The following is a 16,448-nucleotide window of genomic DNA, read 5'->3' as shown; positions in this document are numbered from 1 at the left end:
AAGGGCACTCGAGACATCTTGGATAATTTTCTTGGGGAACAGAAGAGGAGAGAGTTGAGCATACAAGAGCGAGGCCCTTTGTGCATGAGACACTGCCTTCGTGAGAAACGAACAGTAGACCGACCGTTTCTTAAGCACTCCAGCTCCAAACAGTGAGGAGACTTCACTCGATCCGTCTCTCACTGCTTTATCCATGCAAGTGAGTACACAGTTAAGATCTTCAGAAGACAGAGCATCTGGGGTCTTGGTCTTATTAGCCAGAACACCTAAAGACCAATCAAGGAAGTTGAAAACTTCCAGGACTCGGAACATTCCCTTCAGTAAGTGGTCAAGTTCGTTCATTACCCCAGTAGTCTTGGCGGACAAGAGGGCGGAACGACGAGCAGCATCCACTAATGAAGAGAAGTCCGAGTCCGCAGACGAAGGGAGAGCGAGGCCTAAAGGTTCTCCCGATTCGTACCAGAATCCCAATCTGCCGGTCAGTTTTAGACGGAGGGAAAGAAAAAACCGTCTTCCCTTTCTCTTCTTCCTTATGAAAGGAAGCCATTCCCAAAACCTCTCAGCGCCTTCTTCATGGAAACAGTAGGTTCATCCTTACAACAAGACGAAACCTTCGACGTCTTCGAAGTGGAGAATAACGAAAGAGGAGAAGGGGGAGCCACAGGAGAAAGGATATCTCCAAACTCTTGCAGGAGTAACTCTGTTAGTTTCTTATAGGAGGAAACTGAGGCGTCTTTTGGTCCTTCTTCTTCTGAGGGGTCCTGTTCCTCCTGAGCTGAAGAGCCCTCCTGATCCTTAGAGGCGCGACTATCTTAAAGGAGTCTCTAGAGGAAGTTAGACGTATACGTCTTGGAGACAATGCTTCAGGCAAGTGTCTACTTGCAACATCCTTCTTGTCTGGAGGAGTGCGTTTCCCAGATCCTTGAAGCCTAATAGGAGTAGGCGGCAGTCAGGTGCAGAGCGCCTGTTTGAAGAAGAACTTCTATCAGGCTCTTGGCGCCTATCCAAAGGAGAGCGGCTACCAGGCGAACGGCGCCTGCCATACGAAAAGCGCTACCAGGCTCTTGGCGCCTGAACTGAGGCGAGAGAATCTCTGGCGACGAGCGCCTACTAGGTGAGCGCCTACCAGGGGAGAAGCGCCTGCTAGGCTCTCGGCGCCTGACTCGAGGCGAGTAAAAGTCGGGAGAAGAGCGCCTGCCAGGCGAAACGCGCCTAACAAGCTCTTGACGCCTGTCCAGCGAAGGGCGCCTGTCCGATTTAGGGCGCTTGTCAACCGGAGAGTGGAGGCGAGACGAGGAGCGGCTACGAGGTGAGTAGTGCCTACTAGGCTCTTGGCGCCTGTCAAGGGGAGCGATCCTGTCTCGAGAAGAGCGTCTGTAGGGTGAGGATCTCCTACGCGCAGTTTGCTCCTTGTCCGAAGGAGAAACTTGTCTGTCAGGCGAATGTCGCTTAGACGCAGATGTGATCTTGTCCGAGGCAGAAAGCCTCCTGCGAGAATCCGAACGCACAGGTGAGCGCGCCTCTTCCGTCGAATAGCGAGAGTCAGGAGAGGGGAGCCTGGACTTCTTTACAGGAAGCGAGACGTCCTTCCTACGACGAGAAGACACGCAAAGAGAGCCAGCCAGAGCCGAAATCTGCGCCTGAAGGTTAGCCAACACCCTTGCAGGAGAATTCACAAACTCGTGAACAGGAGACGAGGCTCGATCTCCGCTCGGGGAACAATACTCCTGAGATCTCTTACGCTTCTTCGCTTCCACCTCAGGCTCTTCCGAAAAAACTTCAGGGCTGGAAGGGCGGGCGCAGGGAGCGTTCCAGGCTCTCTTCGAAGGGCGCGAGGCTTCCGAAGAGCTCCAATCCTCTTTTAGGAGAAGGCGAAGGCGACGACGAGAAGCACTGGCGCAAAATTTCTCTCTTGGAGCGATCCAAGGTAGCCTGGGAACGATCAACAGGAGCTACCGAGGGGACGCCTGACCGTTGGGGATGCTCCCTAACCTTCCTGCGGCTTTCGACTTTCCTCCTCCACTGGGACTGGGAGTCTGGAAGAGGTCTAGGCCTGGAAGCATTAGGGAGCCGATCAGACGCACCCTCCACTGCACTGGGTTCACGCCACAAATCACTATTGGAATAACTTTACCTTCTAGGTGCTTGTGTTCATTTCCTCTCCATACTGCGAATGGTGGCTTTCATTGAGGCCACTTCCGAAGGCGCATCTTCGGCTTCGGTGCAGGGAGCAGGAGCTGAAACTGACAAAGGAGCTACTTCTAAAATAGGATTACTTACATCCAACTCGCTAATACGAGATCTACTACTGCTCCTGGAAGAAGCTTTCCTAACTTTATCCTTTTCAAGCTTCCTCAAGTAGGAAGACAAAGACTTCTATTCATCCTCATTCAGCTTTTCACATTCATTACAAGGGTTATTAAAGGTGCATTCATTCCCTCTACACTTCAAACATACCGTGTGAGGGTCTACCGCAGCTTTCGGTAGCCTCACCTTACACTCAGTCATACAACAAACTCTAAACATAGCAGTTTTCTTAGTATCAACATCAGACATCATGAATCCAAGAAAAATCCAAAGAAAAATCCAAAGAAAAGTCCAATAACTGTCCACAAATCGCGAAAGCCAGGCCAAAAGATCGGGTACTTCACCAAAAGTCCGTAGAAACAATCCAGGGCGAAAACGAGAAAAGAATCCAACTGTCAAGAGGTACCGACAACAGGTGTGGTCGACACCGACGACAGAAAAAATCTGGCAAGAAAGGTATGATGGTTCTTACACCCGCCTCCCAGCGGCGGGTAAGGTAGATCACCTGACCTACCTGTCGCGTTAGCCGCGAGTTTTGAATTCTGTCGTGACGTCAGAGACGTAAGCTAAGTATATGTCTGACAGGAAAGTTCATGTACAAAAAACCCCGGTTGCACTATGAATCTGTTAGGATAGGGTGGAAAGTAAGATGGAAGAAAGAAAACATGAAGGAGGTACAGTAAAAGGAACAAAGGGGGTTGCAGTCAGGGCTGAAGGCACGCTGCAAATAACATAAGTACGTAATGCCTACAGTGCACCGACGACATTACCCCTACAGAGGATAAGGAAAATGCAAAATGAATTGGTGCCACTTAAAATTACCTACAGATATCCATATAGTAGAGTTAAAAAAGGAGTTTTGTTAAAATCTGAGAGCAGGTTCTGCAGTGGCATGTGGTTCTAAAATTATATATGTACTACCTTAGATTTAATGATGCAATTTTTTATTTTGTTACAAGCTTTGCCCTGTAGGATAAATGATTTATTACTTTTATTATAAAGCTAATACATAAATATCTTTGCTTATATTTTCAAGTCAGCTTATTCCTTCATGGGGATACTAGTGAAATTAATTCTCTTTATAGTCTTTTGTCTTACACCCTTACTACCTGAACTCCCATCAGGTCTAGGACTTGATTTATCCATTTCCCAAAGATTTCTTGGGCCTACCAACAACTTAACGTCCTGCTACATCCATTAGTGTAGACATTCTTAAGAGTTCTTATTTTCCGTGTCCAAACAATCTTCACTTTGTATCCCCAAATCTTTTATCCATACTCTAGACACTAGAATTTCTCTGACAATTCTAAATTCAAATGATCTTTCAACAGCACCCTTGTCATTAATCTTAACATATGTGGTACCTTTTCAAAAACAATTCCACTTTCCTTATTGGTGCCAAAAACAATTCCACTTTCCTTACTGGTGCCAAAAACAATTCCACTTTCCTTACTGTAGCTCTAAGAAGCTATCTTACATTTTTGCTCTATCTACAAATGGGACATTTAAATTTACCTGCAGTCAAGGTATCCTTCTCTATTTCATCTTAACTTACTATTTCATCTAATCTTAAGCTTCTTCCTGCTCTGTTAAATCCCGCTTCACAGTCCAGTCTGTGTCCAATTGTTTGCAGGTCTCTCTGTTTACTCCCTCTTTTCCTTTCCATACTTCACCATAAGTTGTGGTAGAATTAATATCCTTAAGTAAAATATGACTATTATAATTGTATACCTCAATTTATAGTATGTATATTGGTTTCACCCAACTGTTGCATTCATTACGGAATTTAACAGGTTAAGAGACCTTGATCAAAACTTGCTCTGAAATAATGCTACATATATACATGGGGAAAAAAGAATGACAGATTTTACACTACTGCTGCACCAACTGTGGGATATGTAGCCTTTACTACAGGGTCTTGGGTTTTTATTAATTAACAGCACTGACTTTTTCCTGGGTGTTGGTGAATTGGTCTAGTTAAAAAATGGATGTTATCAGCACCAACAGATGGGTAGAGTTAAAAGTAGAGCAATGGAGGAAGGTACTGGAAGGCAGACGATTAAAGATCAGTAGATAAAAAAATTCAAGTATCTTGGTTCATTAATGGAAGACGTCAGGTGTCTTGTCACAACAGAATCAACAAAAAGGTTAAATGAGTAGTGTAAAACACAGTAATGAGACCAGCATTGATATATGGAGGAGAAACATGCCTGCTAAAGAAAGCACAAGAGCAGATATTGGATGTGGTAAGAGTTGAAAATGCTTAGTGACAAAAATTATTAGGGTCAAGGGAATATGGGGAACAAAACTTATAAAAGTCTTAGCACTATCGAAAATGGCCCTTGAAAGAAAATTACAGTATATGGCCATGTGATGATTAAGGCTGAGACATATGTAGAAGGAGAGTGATGAAGATGGAGGTGCCTGGTGGGAGAGCCAGAGGAAGTCTGAAGTGAAGGTGGATGAATATTTGTACAGTTCTGAGGTAAAGCAAGCATCCCCACACTTGATTCTTTACAACTTATAGCACAAGGTACAGTCAAGTTGGGGGCACACTTCCAGGACAGTTTGGGCACAGCAACTTAGATCAAGTTACGTGAAAGGTTAAGGGCAAATCATGTGTGACAGAGGCTGAAGGGCAGAGCACTGCAAAGTTACATACTGTCCTTGAGATGGAACAATTCCACAGATAATCAGCACCCTAGTTTCAGGTTGTGGCTATTAATAATTAGGAAGGCAGACCCTCCAAACTCCCATTCCTAGCTTAACAAGTCAGTACAATTGCGCTATCAATGATAAAGGTATTTTTACGTAACAACTCCACACAGCCTGCCAGGAACGGTCCCACAAATAAGAAAGCCATCAGGGATTGGGGTAATATTTATTTACCAGTGTTTTGTACTAGGCCCTCAGGGTTAAATACACTCTACCAACAAAAATGACAGTAAATTCTTAATAAGCAACCAATAAAAATGCCATAGTCAATTTCCCAGGAAATCCACAATGCGGAGCTATTACGTACTTTGATCTACCATTAAAAACTCCCAAGCCACAGGCTTAATCATAATTTCTATTTTTCTCACTCAAAATCCTGGTGTTAGCTACTAGCAACATCTAGTTTCCTATATGGGAAATGACAAGTTATTTCCAGTGAAAATACTATCCTATAAAGTAAATGACCGACTAGCAACATAGCGGCCACCTTCCTGAAAGATACTTGAATTTGCTGCCAGAGCACCAATCAGGAGTTGTAGCCCATCCAGGCAGCACACCAAGACCTCTATGCTCCTCTCAAAGGAAGTTTTCTCCTAAATTACGAAATAATGGCATAATTCTAGCACTTTCTCTGGAAGTGGCCGCATTCCATGAAAGTATGAGACGTCTTATTCCCACAATCATGTTTTGAACTGAAATGCATTTTTACCCTGTCATCGGTAAGTTTTATTCTTACTGCCATCACAGCTGAAACACCACACTGCTTATTTGACTAATTTTACACACTTCATTCTTTATTCACTCCAAATTCAACTTAAAATACGCAAGTTTGTTTACAGCAAGGGCACAGCAGGAATAATTTTGTACGTCTGGCACCCAGAATCCGCGAGTCGAGCAGACAATGGGTTAGTGAATTGTTTATGACAAAAATTGTACTTTTTTGCTAGCACTTTTAATTTATTTGTCTATATTACTATTTTGACTTAAAAAAAATTCTATAATTGTATGGATGAAAGAATTTGTTTTTAATTTTTAAAAATTGTACGGCTGAATCAAATGTAATTTTAATGCGTGCTAGGGTTCCCAGTCATCTTTGCCAACGCTGATGCCTTTACAAACCATTTCCATGAATTCTAGATATAGTAATGCAATAATGATTCTAATTTTTGTGTAAGTCTTATGCCCAGTTTGGAGAGTAAACACATACCAATTGACAACACTGATAAACAATTGAAGAGCACAAAGAATGCCATAGTTCTCTTGGATAAGTAGTGGTTGAAAGTGGGTATTTACGATTGTTGTGATGAAAGTGCCCCAGCGTCTATGGGTACAAGTGGTGTGCGGATTTAGCACAGGAAGTGGGAAATTTGTTGACAGAAGCAACTCCGCAAACATCGAGATGGCGTCAATCTTCAAAACATTTTTAGCTGTAGTAAAAATTTCGAAAGTATCATGTGCACTGCGTTTGGTCACACTTTTCATTGCCCTCTGTTTAATCTTAAAATATGGCCTTAATTTCTAACTTTGGAGAAAATACTAACTTCGAAAGGAGAGTAGAGGTAGTAGTAGTAGTAGTAGTAGTTATGGGTCGAGGCAATGCCTTTGCAACGGCGCCTCTTAGTCTTGGGTATTTTTTGTTTTTGTTTGTTTATTTGTTTAGCTCTTTCCTTTTTTCTCTCTTTTTCACATCAAGTATATGGTTTCTTTTCTTATTTCGTGTTACCTGAAAAAACTAGAAATTTTTCCCACTACGTCACTTTCCTTCTCTTCATAGGGTTGTTGTAGCCCTATTGCTTTAACCCGTTAAACCTCTATATAGTATCACAATATAAAAGGAAATGAAAATATGTCTTCTACTGCATCATTGCAAAAAGGACAACAGGTGTTCTCCTTCTGGTGCCTTTTTGCTATATTTAAATTAAGAGAGTTGGTTCTGGCTTTGAAGAGAAGGACTGAACCATAGAGTTGTCATAAATTTCTTCGTCTTTTATTTCTCTTTTCCACGTTTTATATATGTTCACAGTCACTTTATTTTCCAACTCTTCTTTCCACCTCTCTGTGTCCCATATTCTGGCTTTGTCCTTTATTTCTGTTCTGGACATTCCTTCTAATTTTCTTAAATTTATTTTAACTTCATGCATGTACTTTTCCACAGTTTTCCACCATTTTCTTTCCTTTTCTTGCATATCTGTAATTAATTTCTTCAGTATCTCTTTCCGTCCGTTTAAAGTATTATTTACATAGCTTATCTTCCCATTCATGATTCTACTTTTCATTGAAGAAGCTCCTATCTACCCCCTTAATGTGGCTAACTACTGTACTTCTACATGCCCCTAATATTTTCCTATATACCCCATTCTCTATTCTTTGTAATTTTTCTATTTCTGCGTCTGTTAGATTAACCACATTGGTTCCGTATAAGATGATGGTAGAGCTATGTTTTTCCAGAATGTTTTCCCTATTAGAACTTTGTTGCAGCTTTTTCTATTACGGAGTAGGTTAGGTTGGCTAACTTCTGTGCTTTATTCAACATTTCTTTTTTCTGTTAGCTTAAACGATTTCTAGAGTCATTTATCTTTATTCCTAAATATGTAATGTTTCTCCCTCTTTACCTTTATGTTCTCTATCTCTTCTGGTTATCTTTCATATTGAAAAATAATGATGCTGCTTTTCTTTCTATTTATTTCTAGCCCACATTTGTTCCCTATATCTATTAAAATCTTTATGTTTATTTCTTGCGTCTTCTATATTACTTGCTAGAACTAATCCATCGTCGGCGAAGAAAAGTGTCCCTATCTTTACTAGTTCATTTTCAAATCCTGTTCCCTTCCTCCTCCATTTTTCTTCTAATATTAAATATGTCATTAGTTTGAAAAGTGAAGTAGAGCCTGTGCAACCTTGCCTAATCCCACTTGTAATTCCCATTTCCTGCTACTCCCTCCCCTAGGTCTATTATTGTGCTATCCCCTTCATATATGTTAACTACTGCCTCTATGATTTTTGGATGTATTTTGAACTGTTTCATAACTTCAATCATGACTTCTCGTTTTACCGAGTCAAATGCTTTACTGTAATCGATAGCTATTACTATTAATGGTTTTCTATTCCTGTAGCTCTCTTCTACACCATATTGTAGTGTAGAATGTTATCTTCTATCCTACTCCCTCCTGTAAATCCTGCTTGGCATTCGGATCTTGTTCATTCAGTCTGAGGTGTGCTTCTATTCGTCTTTTATCAGCATCATGAATACTTTGTATGATATATTTGTAAGCTATAGGCCTTAAATCCTTAGGCCTTGGTTTCCTTTTCTTTTCTATCATTTTTGTTCTAGATTTCTTCCAAGATTCAGGCTTTTCTTTGATTTCTAGTTCTTTGTTGTAACACCTAACTAGTACTTCTATACATGTTTTGCTCTTCATTTAAAGCTTTGTAAAGCTCTGGTTTGATTCCATCTGGGCCTGCAGCTTTTTTAGCTTTGAGCTTACTTAGACAAGCTATGACCTTTTTCCTTGGTTATCACAGGCTCTTGCATTGGGATTATCTTCCTTTGCATTCCATCACTAGGTCCATGTGTCTCTAGTACTTCTGGGAACTCTATAGTCTCCAATTCTATGATATCATCTTCTGCTGCCAATTCATTTTCATATTCCATCCTTTTCTCTTCGTTCCAGATTTCATATATTATTTTCGTGTTTGCTGTAATGGTTCTCAATAATTCACTAATTCTTCCTTTGTTTCAGCCTCATTTAGCTTGCTTCCCTGTTCATTATATAAGTGTATAGTTTCTTTTTTGGCTTTTGCTTGTTTCTTAACTTACCAATATTTTCCCAGAGCTCTTTGTTTTTGTTTCTTTTTATTTCTTCTGTTATTTTCTTTTCATATATTGTTATCTTTTCTCTTATTAATATCTGCACTTCTTTTTTCTTTTGCATATATTTCTTCTCTAGACTTTCTTTTACGACATTATCTCTCTCATTCCTTTTCTTCCTATTCAGCTCTCCTTCCTTTCCTTGATACCTTTTCTTATTTCTTCACTGAACCAGGGTTGCTCTTCTACTTTCTCCTCTACTAGCATCTTTCTCCTGTATGTTCTCATTAGCTTGTCTTCTGCTACTTCTTTTATTGATAGGTCCATATCTGTGATTCTGTCAATGTCTTTATCTATTAGGAGTCTCTTCTAATTTTTTTATAAAGTCATTTAGGTTGTCTTCATCTGTTTTGAAGTATTTTACTTCCCCCCATTTACCCTTGTTGAGATTCTTGTTCTGTCCTTTGAATGTTAAGTGAATGGTAATTAGGTTATGGTCTGAGATATCAATTTCCTTTTGTCTTCATCAATTACCATCTCCTCAAAATTTTTGTATAACTTCTCATTGACTAAAGCAAAATCTATTACGCTTTTCATCTGCATTCTCTCCATGTGTATACCCAGTGCATCTGTCTTCTGCATAAGTAGTATTAGCCTATGTTCATTCATCCATTCTAATATTATTTCCCCGTTTCTGTCTGTATTCTGGTGGCCTAAGAAAACCTATATGGCCATTGAAAATCCTCCTAAAATCAGTAATGATTCTTGGTCGTTTATGTTTTTCATTATGTTTTCGCATTCTAGTTTTATTGCTTTATCTCTATTTTTATCCTCCTCTGTATTTCCTACTGATAGGTATAACAATAAAATATGGATTATTATTATTGTATATTTTGCATTTAGCATATAGTAGGTCTTTGCTAATAGTCTCCACCTTGTTTAACTCTGTGCTATCACTGTCTCTATATAGCATCATTAACCCTCCCCCTTTTTTGTCTTTCATCTCCCTCATATTTTCTATTTTATTTATACCTTTACTTAATGCTAACTTGTCTAGTTTCTGGTGAGTTTCAGTTAAACAAAAATATCTTATTTTCATTGTCTAAAAAACTTTCTATTTCTACTATCTTTTGTCTAGTTAAACACTGTATATTTATCATATATATTTTGAACTGTATTTCAACTTTTTTGATTTTGGCTCCTTGGTTAATGTATTATTTTCATCTCCGTTTATTACATTTCTCCTATTGCCCCATCCAGACTCTGAAAATTTTCATTTCTGATTAGTTTACCCTTTCTGATGTACCATCCCTGTTCCCCCCTTTCTTTCTTGTCTTTGAGTTCCTGTCTCAATATCTTATCCTGTTCTCTTTCTCTGAAGGTTAGGTCTGGTGCTATGAATATTCTGTTGTATTCCTACCTCTTGTTTCCCCTTGAGAATCTTGGCTTTCCCTATTACTGCCCATTTCTCCCTTTCACTTCATCTTAACTAAAATAGGTCTTGGCCTAGGTTCTCTGTCTCTATCCTGGTTCCCTGTAGTACATTATTGGGTGCCTGCAATCCTATCATTTCTTCCTAATCTACTTACTTCTACTATTTCAATGTCCCTTAGCCCTAGTTCCTCTTTGAACAGCTTGCTACATGGTTTCTGTGTCATTTCTAAGCCTAGTTTCATTATTTCCCTCTAAGCATTCCTTGATGTTGTAAATAACAAGATTATTTTACGTTTTTCTTTCTCCCATAATTCCTTCACCTCTTCTCTAATCACTGGGTTAAAATCCTCACTTCGTTACTCTCTGTTCATTGTCTAAAGCCTCTTTTCACTTCCTTTAGCTCCTCACTGAGTTTCATTATAACTCCTCTCTAGGGCACTCATCTTGAGCACGAAAGTATCCCTCAGTGTCTTCATCTTCCTGTTCTCAGTTTTCATATTCTTATAAGCTCCATTGCATCTTCCACAAAACCAGTTGAGGCTTTTTATTTTTCTGTACTAATTTATATTCTTCCTTACTTACTTTTACGCAGCCGTTGTGAAACCAGCTGTCACAATAATCACAAGCGATGCCATACTGATTCTTTGTTACCTGCTTCTCGCAGATCGCACAATCGTCCGGCAGAGTTTCTTCTTCCGAACCAGAGGTAATGTCTTCCTTGGGATTCTCATCCTTATGCCTATTAGTGATCCTTTCTTTAACCATTTTTGGAAATTACCTACTACCCTGTAACCACTTTCGAAACACTTAAACACTCTTAAAACACTATCCTATCTCAAGCCATGTGCTTGCAAACAAATCGTTCTTCTTCTTCTTCTCAAGCTGTTCCTTTCACCACCAACTCCTCATGACTGAAGACCATCTCTAGTGTCAGGACGTGTTAAAGTAATTTTTCGGAGGGTGGCCACAAATGCGGTAGTCAGTGGGTTGGCCAGTCCAGTCGGTTGTTTACCCTAGTAACCAAATATATTCCAAAGGCTTGAAATGGCTAAGTACCGATACCTGAATAGGCTTAGGATTGGTGGTAGTTATAAATAGGCCTACTGCCACATCAGGGATTAGCCTAGTCCTACAAGGCAGCCTGAACTTCGCCTAGCCTATTCTGACCCAACGGACTATGAACAAAGTGTAAAGTAATTTAATGTATGGGTTAACCCTAGTCTACACAGCACGAGATTCACTAAAATATCACTTGATGAAGCCTACTTGATTGTAGGTAGTCAACAAAATAGTAGTAGGTAGTATACCTAGTAGACCTAGGCCGAACTAGCCTGAATGGTTTGCTTCCATTGCGCCGAGTGTTTAGCCAAACAATGCCTTTACCAGGTTTGCCTACCGTAGGCCCACGGCCTGTAACCTAATCTATGTAGACTATTATGTATTTCATCAAAAAGGCCCACCATGAATCAAATATTTAATACATCATAACCAAAATACAAAAACTTGGCAAACAAACACGGCGCAACATGAAGGAACGAAGATCTGGCGGTCTAACGGAGTCTCGTAATACGTTAACAATACAAATTTGTGCAAAGCGAGAATATATACATTACCTCTATAGAGTCCCAATGCAACCTCGAATTTCTTTCGTTGGGAAGGACATTTCGCGACCTTCCCATTAACTCATCTAAGAGAGCTGCTGCGGCTTGCGTCGCCATCTTGTATGCACATGGGATCAACTCCGCGTTCAGAGGCTAACTTACGTTGACAACCGAAAACAGTTCCATTTCAAGTCGTGTTCGATTCTTTACAGATTGTTGTCATTCATGGATAACAAAATGTTCTCATTCATAATTACCTTCAGAAAGAAAAAGGGTGCACTTTAGTAGATATTCGCGTCATACTTCTGTATCGAACATTTACTTAACATATTCATTCACCCAAAACCGACATTGGGTTTTTAATGTTGAACGTTTGTCCAATGTGTCGTCATATTATTTACGTAAAGGGTTTGTTCTCCGTTTCGTTCGTTACGCAAGGCTACAAACCGTTCAAATTATTGGAACATTTAAAGCACAAACGTACTGCAAGTGCTCTAGAACGTATTGCAATGTTGTTTTTTATTATGTCATCGACAGTTTACAATACTTGTAATAATTTATGATAGTGCCTTAAAATTGCACCAGATTCAAATCTTACCTAAGGCGGGTTGACTTGCACGCACTTTGCTATTCTCCTCCGAATATCGGTACTAAAATATCCTTCATACTTAAAGATATACTATCAGAATGTGTGATTTACAAAACCTATAATTTTTCAATGTTTCGCTACAGAAAAGTCCACAGTTGCTCGTTATCAATTACCAGAAGAAGAAACGTTCACTGGTAGAAAAGATAAAATAAACATTATCTGACAATTAACCAGTAAATCTGAAAAAATTCAGATTACGCATATGATCATTCCAACAGATAAAATATACGAGTACAATAAAAGGAGATAGATTAACACACACGAAATACACAGTATGTTCATTGGTATGTGCTATTGTTACGAGAGCAGCCTATAGTCCTAGCTACCGGTCGGCGGTCACCACGCTTTGGTTAAATTTTTTTCCCCTTAAATCTACGGAAGTCATTTTAAACTTTTCACCTTTCATCGGGCCTTTTTTTCATGAACCAGACGAATTAAAATTCTTGACTTTTACAGAACAAGTCCAAATTCTTGTTATGATTATACGTCGATAATGATAGACTGAAAATGTTAAAGGTTATCAATTTATCAAGCATTTACGTCCAAAATTACTTATTCGCCGTCGACTGAAATATGGGTATCCGCGAGGTGACCATTTTAATCAGTCTAATTAGACTTTCATTTTAATAACTGTGAGTTAAACACGTGCCACATTCTTCTTTCTCTCTGAACTGATGACTTCCACGATCCAATTATGGCATTAGTCTGCTTTAATTTGTTACTATCCATTCTTCATTCCATTCATTCGTTACAGTGAACTTTCTTTAACCATAATGGCACAATTAACGGGTTTCAAGTTTAGTTTTCAAAATTATTGCAGACTTGTCTGTTTTAATTTCCTTTAATGTTTACATGATCCAGGAGCTATTATGGTTTAACATTTATAACATTCATGCAACTTATGCAAGGAGAGTTAATCTCCAAGTCAGGGAACTTTTGGGCAACCACTTTTCAGTGATTTTGTGGCAAATCTAGAACTACCAAAGTTACAAACTTATGCAAAGGCATATCGCTGATGACGTTAAAAGAAAAGAAGATTGCAGGTAGCTCTGCTGTAAAAAAGAAAAAAAGAAAAAAAAGTAGCCATATTAGGTGGAGAACTAAGCCTAGAGGAATTGCAACAAATCCAGCACCAAGTAAGAGAACTGGAACCATCTGCTTATATTACATAGCGTGGGTCTTTTGTTTCGCATCTGAATGAGTACACGTTCTAGTTCTATGCATCTTCCAAGGAAGAAGTTCTGTTGTTGGAGGGTGGATACATTTAAAGTTAAGATCTCAATGAGACGATTGGCACTCATGAGAATTATTAAAAATTCAATTTTTTTCATAGATTTTTCAGTTGGTACAGAATTGACTGGTAAGATCAACATATGTTGCCTCATACAATAACGTTAGAGTTGGGCTAAAAACACCAGTGGCAGAATCTTTTCAAGTTGTCAAACTGTTACTCAAAGCTTCCAAAAAATAGTATATAAGAAAATTTGACATCTATGATAAAAAAAATGCATCATGACAAAACCGACTTGTCTTGATTACTTTTCTTCATACAATCTCCTTAATTAAATATACACATATGATACATACACGTATATATATACTATATACTAAATATGTGTTCTAAAATTAATGAAGGAATGGCTCAACTTAAATTCGATGATTCACAAAATGAAAGCACTCTTCAAACACGCGAACTGCGATAAAAACACTGATTCCTTCGGACTGAAGTAGAGTTAAAATCTGTTTTTTTTTTTTTTTTTTTTTTTTTAGAGAGAGATTTAATAATCTCTCTCTCTCTCTCTCTCTCTCTCTCTCTCTCTCTCTCTCTCTCTCTCTCTCTCTCTCCATTTGTATTCTACATCTTTGATTAGAAATTAATTAACTTTTAGATAAGTTTGTGATACGTCTTATGGTCAGGGTTCCAACTTATAAAACAAGCTAATAAACAATAAATCACAACGATAGAGTGCAACTTCACTGCGCCTCACTATAAATTTATCTTTTTTCCTGCTGAAATCTCCTCAGTGTTACGTCCAGTCTACTGCTTACCTTAACATTTTGTTTTATAGGTAAAAACCCCAACATTTCTCATGTTCCTATGAATGTGAGGTGTAATAGTACAACGACATCTTATCAACAATATTACTCTTGACAATATCATTCACTCTTGTCCTTCAGAGGAGGAGAGTATAGAATATCCCCGAAGAATTCTCGTTTAAAGGAAGACTCTTATAAGACTTTTATTGAAGTGAGAAACCTAACTTCAAAAAAATGCATTGACGCAGTGTTAGCCATATTCTGTTCTTTTGAAGCTTCTAACAACACACCATATGAAAGAAATCGTTTCAAAAACTAACCAGCATACAAAAGAAATCGTTTGAATACCAGACAACAATGCAAGAGGCTATTTTTAAATGCTATCCAGCACAGCGCGTCAAATGGGACCGAATCACATTTGAGAACTAGTCTGAACATGACATAGGTAACACGATGAACCGCATTCAACGGCGGGGGACTAAAATCTGTTCAGCGTCTCTTTGGCGTTATCGGTTTGCTCTTGGCCTGCCACCTCGATGGCAGCGAGTTCGAATCTCTGGCATTCCATTGAGGCGTCAGAGATGTGTATTTCTGGTGATAGAAGTTCACTCTCGACGTGGTTCGGAAGTCACATAAAACCGTTGGTCTCGTTGCTGAATAACCAACCACTGGTTCCATGCAACGTAAAAACACCATACAAACTAAAATGTGCCTCACATGAACTGAAAATGAGCACTTACGTAAATGACAGCACTACTTTTCCACATCAACAAAAGACAGAATTACGTTTTCACATTAATAAAAGACAGAATTACATCTTCTCATCAACAAAAGACAGAATTACTTTTTTACTTTTTCACATTAACAAAGGACACAATTACTTTTTCACATCAAGTATAGTACTACATAATTTAGCTGAAGAGACTTTGCTTTAAGCGAAAAAATTTAATTTTTTCACCTTGGGAGATGATGTGGAACAAGGCGCAAGATTCGAAATGAAAGTCATGTCTTGATTTATTCGAAAAAGAAATACTACACCAAACCTCTTGTTGAAATGCCCGATGCTTTTGCTCGCCATACCGAAGCAGAATGAAGACGGACAAGGGCCAAAACATTTGCTCGGTTTTTGTGGACGCGAAAGACGTCATTTTCTACTTGCTCTTAATCTAATACTTCGTCTCTACAGATAGTTCAAAAGCATTTGTCGCGAAACTCGTGGAAGACGCGTCAAATGTCATTGCTTTGTTTGTGTTTATGGCCTCGAGCTTTGTACAGCAACAGCGACTATTGTGTGCGACTCTGTTCGTAGACAGACGCATGCACATGCTCGTCAGTCGTGTATATATGTGTATGTATATATCTATGTATGTATACATATCTATAATATATATAATATATAATTATATATATAGATATATATCTGAATATATTATAATTATTATATTAACTATATATATATCTATATATAGAGATAGATATACTATATAATAAAAGGAGCCCATAAAAACACCAAAATACAGAGAGAGAAATATTATATTACAAGACCAGAGGCACACCCAACAATAAAATTTAAATTAAAATTCCAAACCTGGACAGGATTAAGACGGTGACCCAGACCATCGGGAAATCTAACCCTTTTGCATTTACTTACCCTAATACCTTAGCCAAGTCCCCGATTAACGTCCAACAAAAGACATCCCCCAAGGACACAGGCGTTTACGAAATCCCATGCCTGGACTGTGACCAATCTTACATCGGATTCACAGGAAAATCACTTCCCCAGAGATTAATACAGCACAAATGGTCAATTAGGTATGGACAACAGAACTCAGCCATTTTCAACCATATAAATTAACATAACCATAGTATAAGCTGGAATTTGTCACGTATAATTTAT

General features: G+C 38.9%; 1 protein-coding gene across 1 annotated transcript in view; it reads right to left on the bottom strand.

Annotated features, from left to right (window-relative positions):
• The window catches only part of LOC135197870 (luc7-like protein 3), an 86,538-nt gene extending 74,512 nt beyond the window's left edge, over positions 1-12,026 (bottom strand). The window contains exon 1 of the mRNA XM_064225065.1: positions 11,878-12,026. Coding sequence (XP_064081135.1) covers positions 11,878-11,982 — 105 coding nt within the window. The 5' untranslated portion in view covers positions 11,983-12,026. The remainder of the gene's footprint in view (positions 1-11,877) is intronic.
• Positions 12,027-16,448: the final 4,422 nt, after the last annotated feature.

The sequence above is a fragment of the Macrobrachium nipponense genome, chromosome 21 (assembly GCF_015104395.2).
Source record: "Macrobrachium nipponense isolate FS-2020 chromosome 21, ASM1510439v2, whole genome shotgun sequence".
NCBI lineage: Eukaryota > Metazoa > Arthropoda > Malacostraca > Decapoda > Palaemonidae > Macrobrachium > Macrobrachium nipponense.
This window is presented reverse-complemented; position numbering and strand designations above follow the sequence as displayed.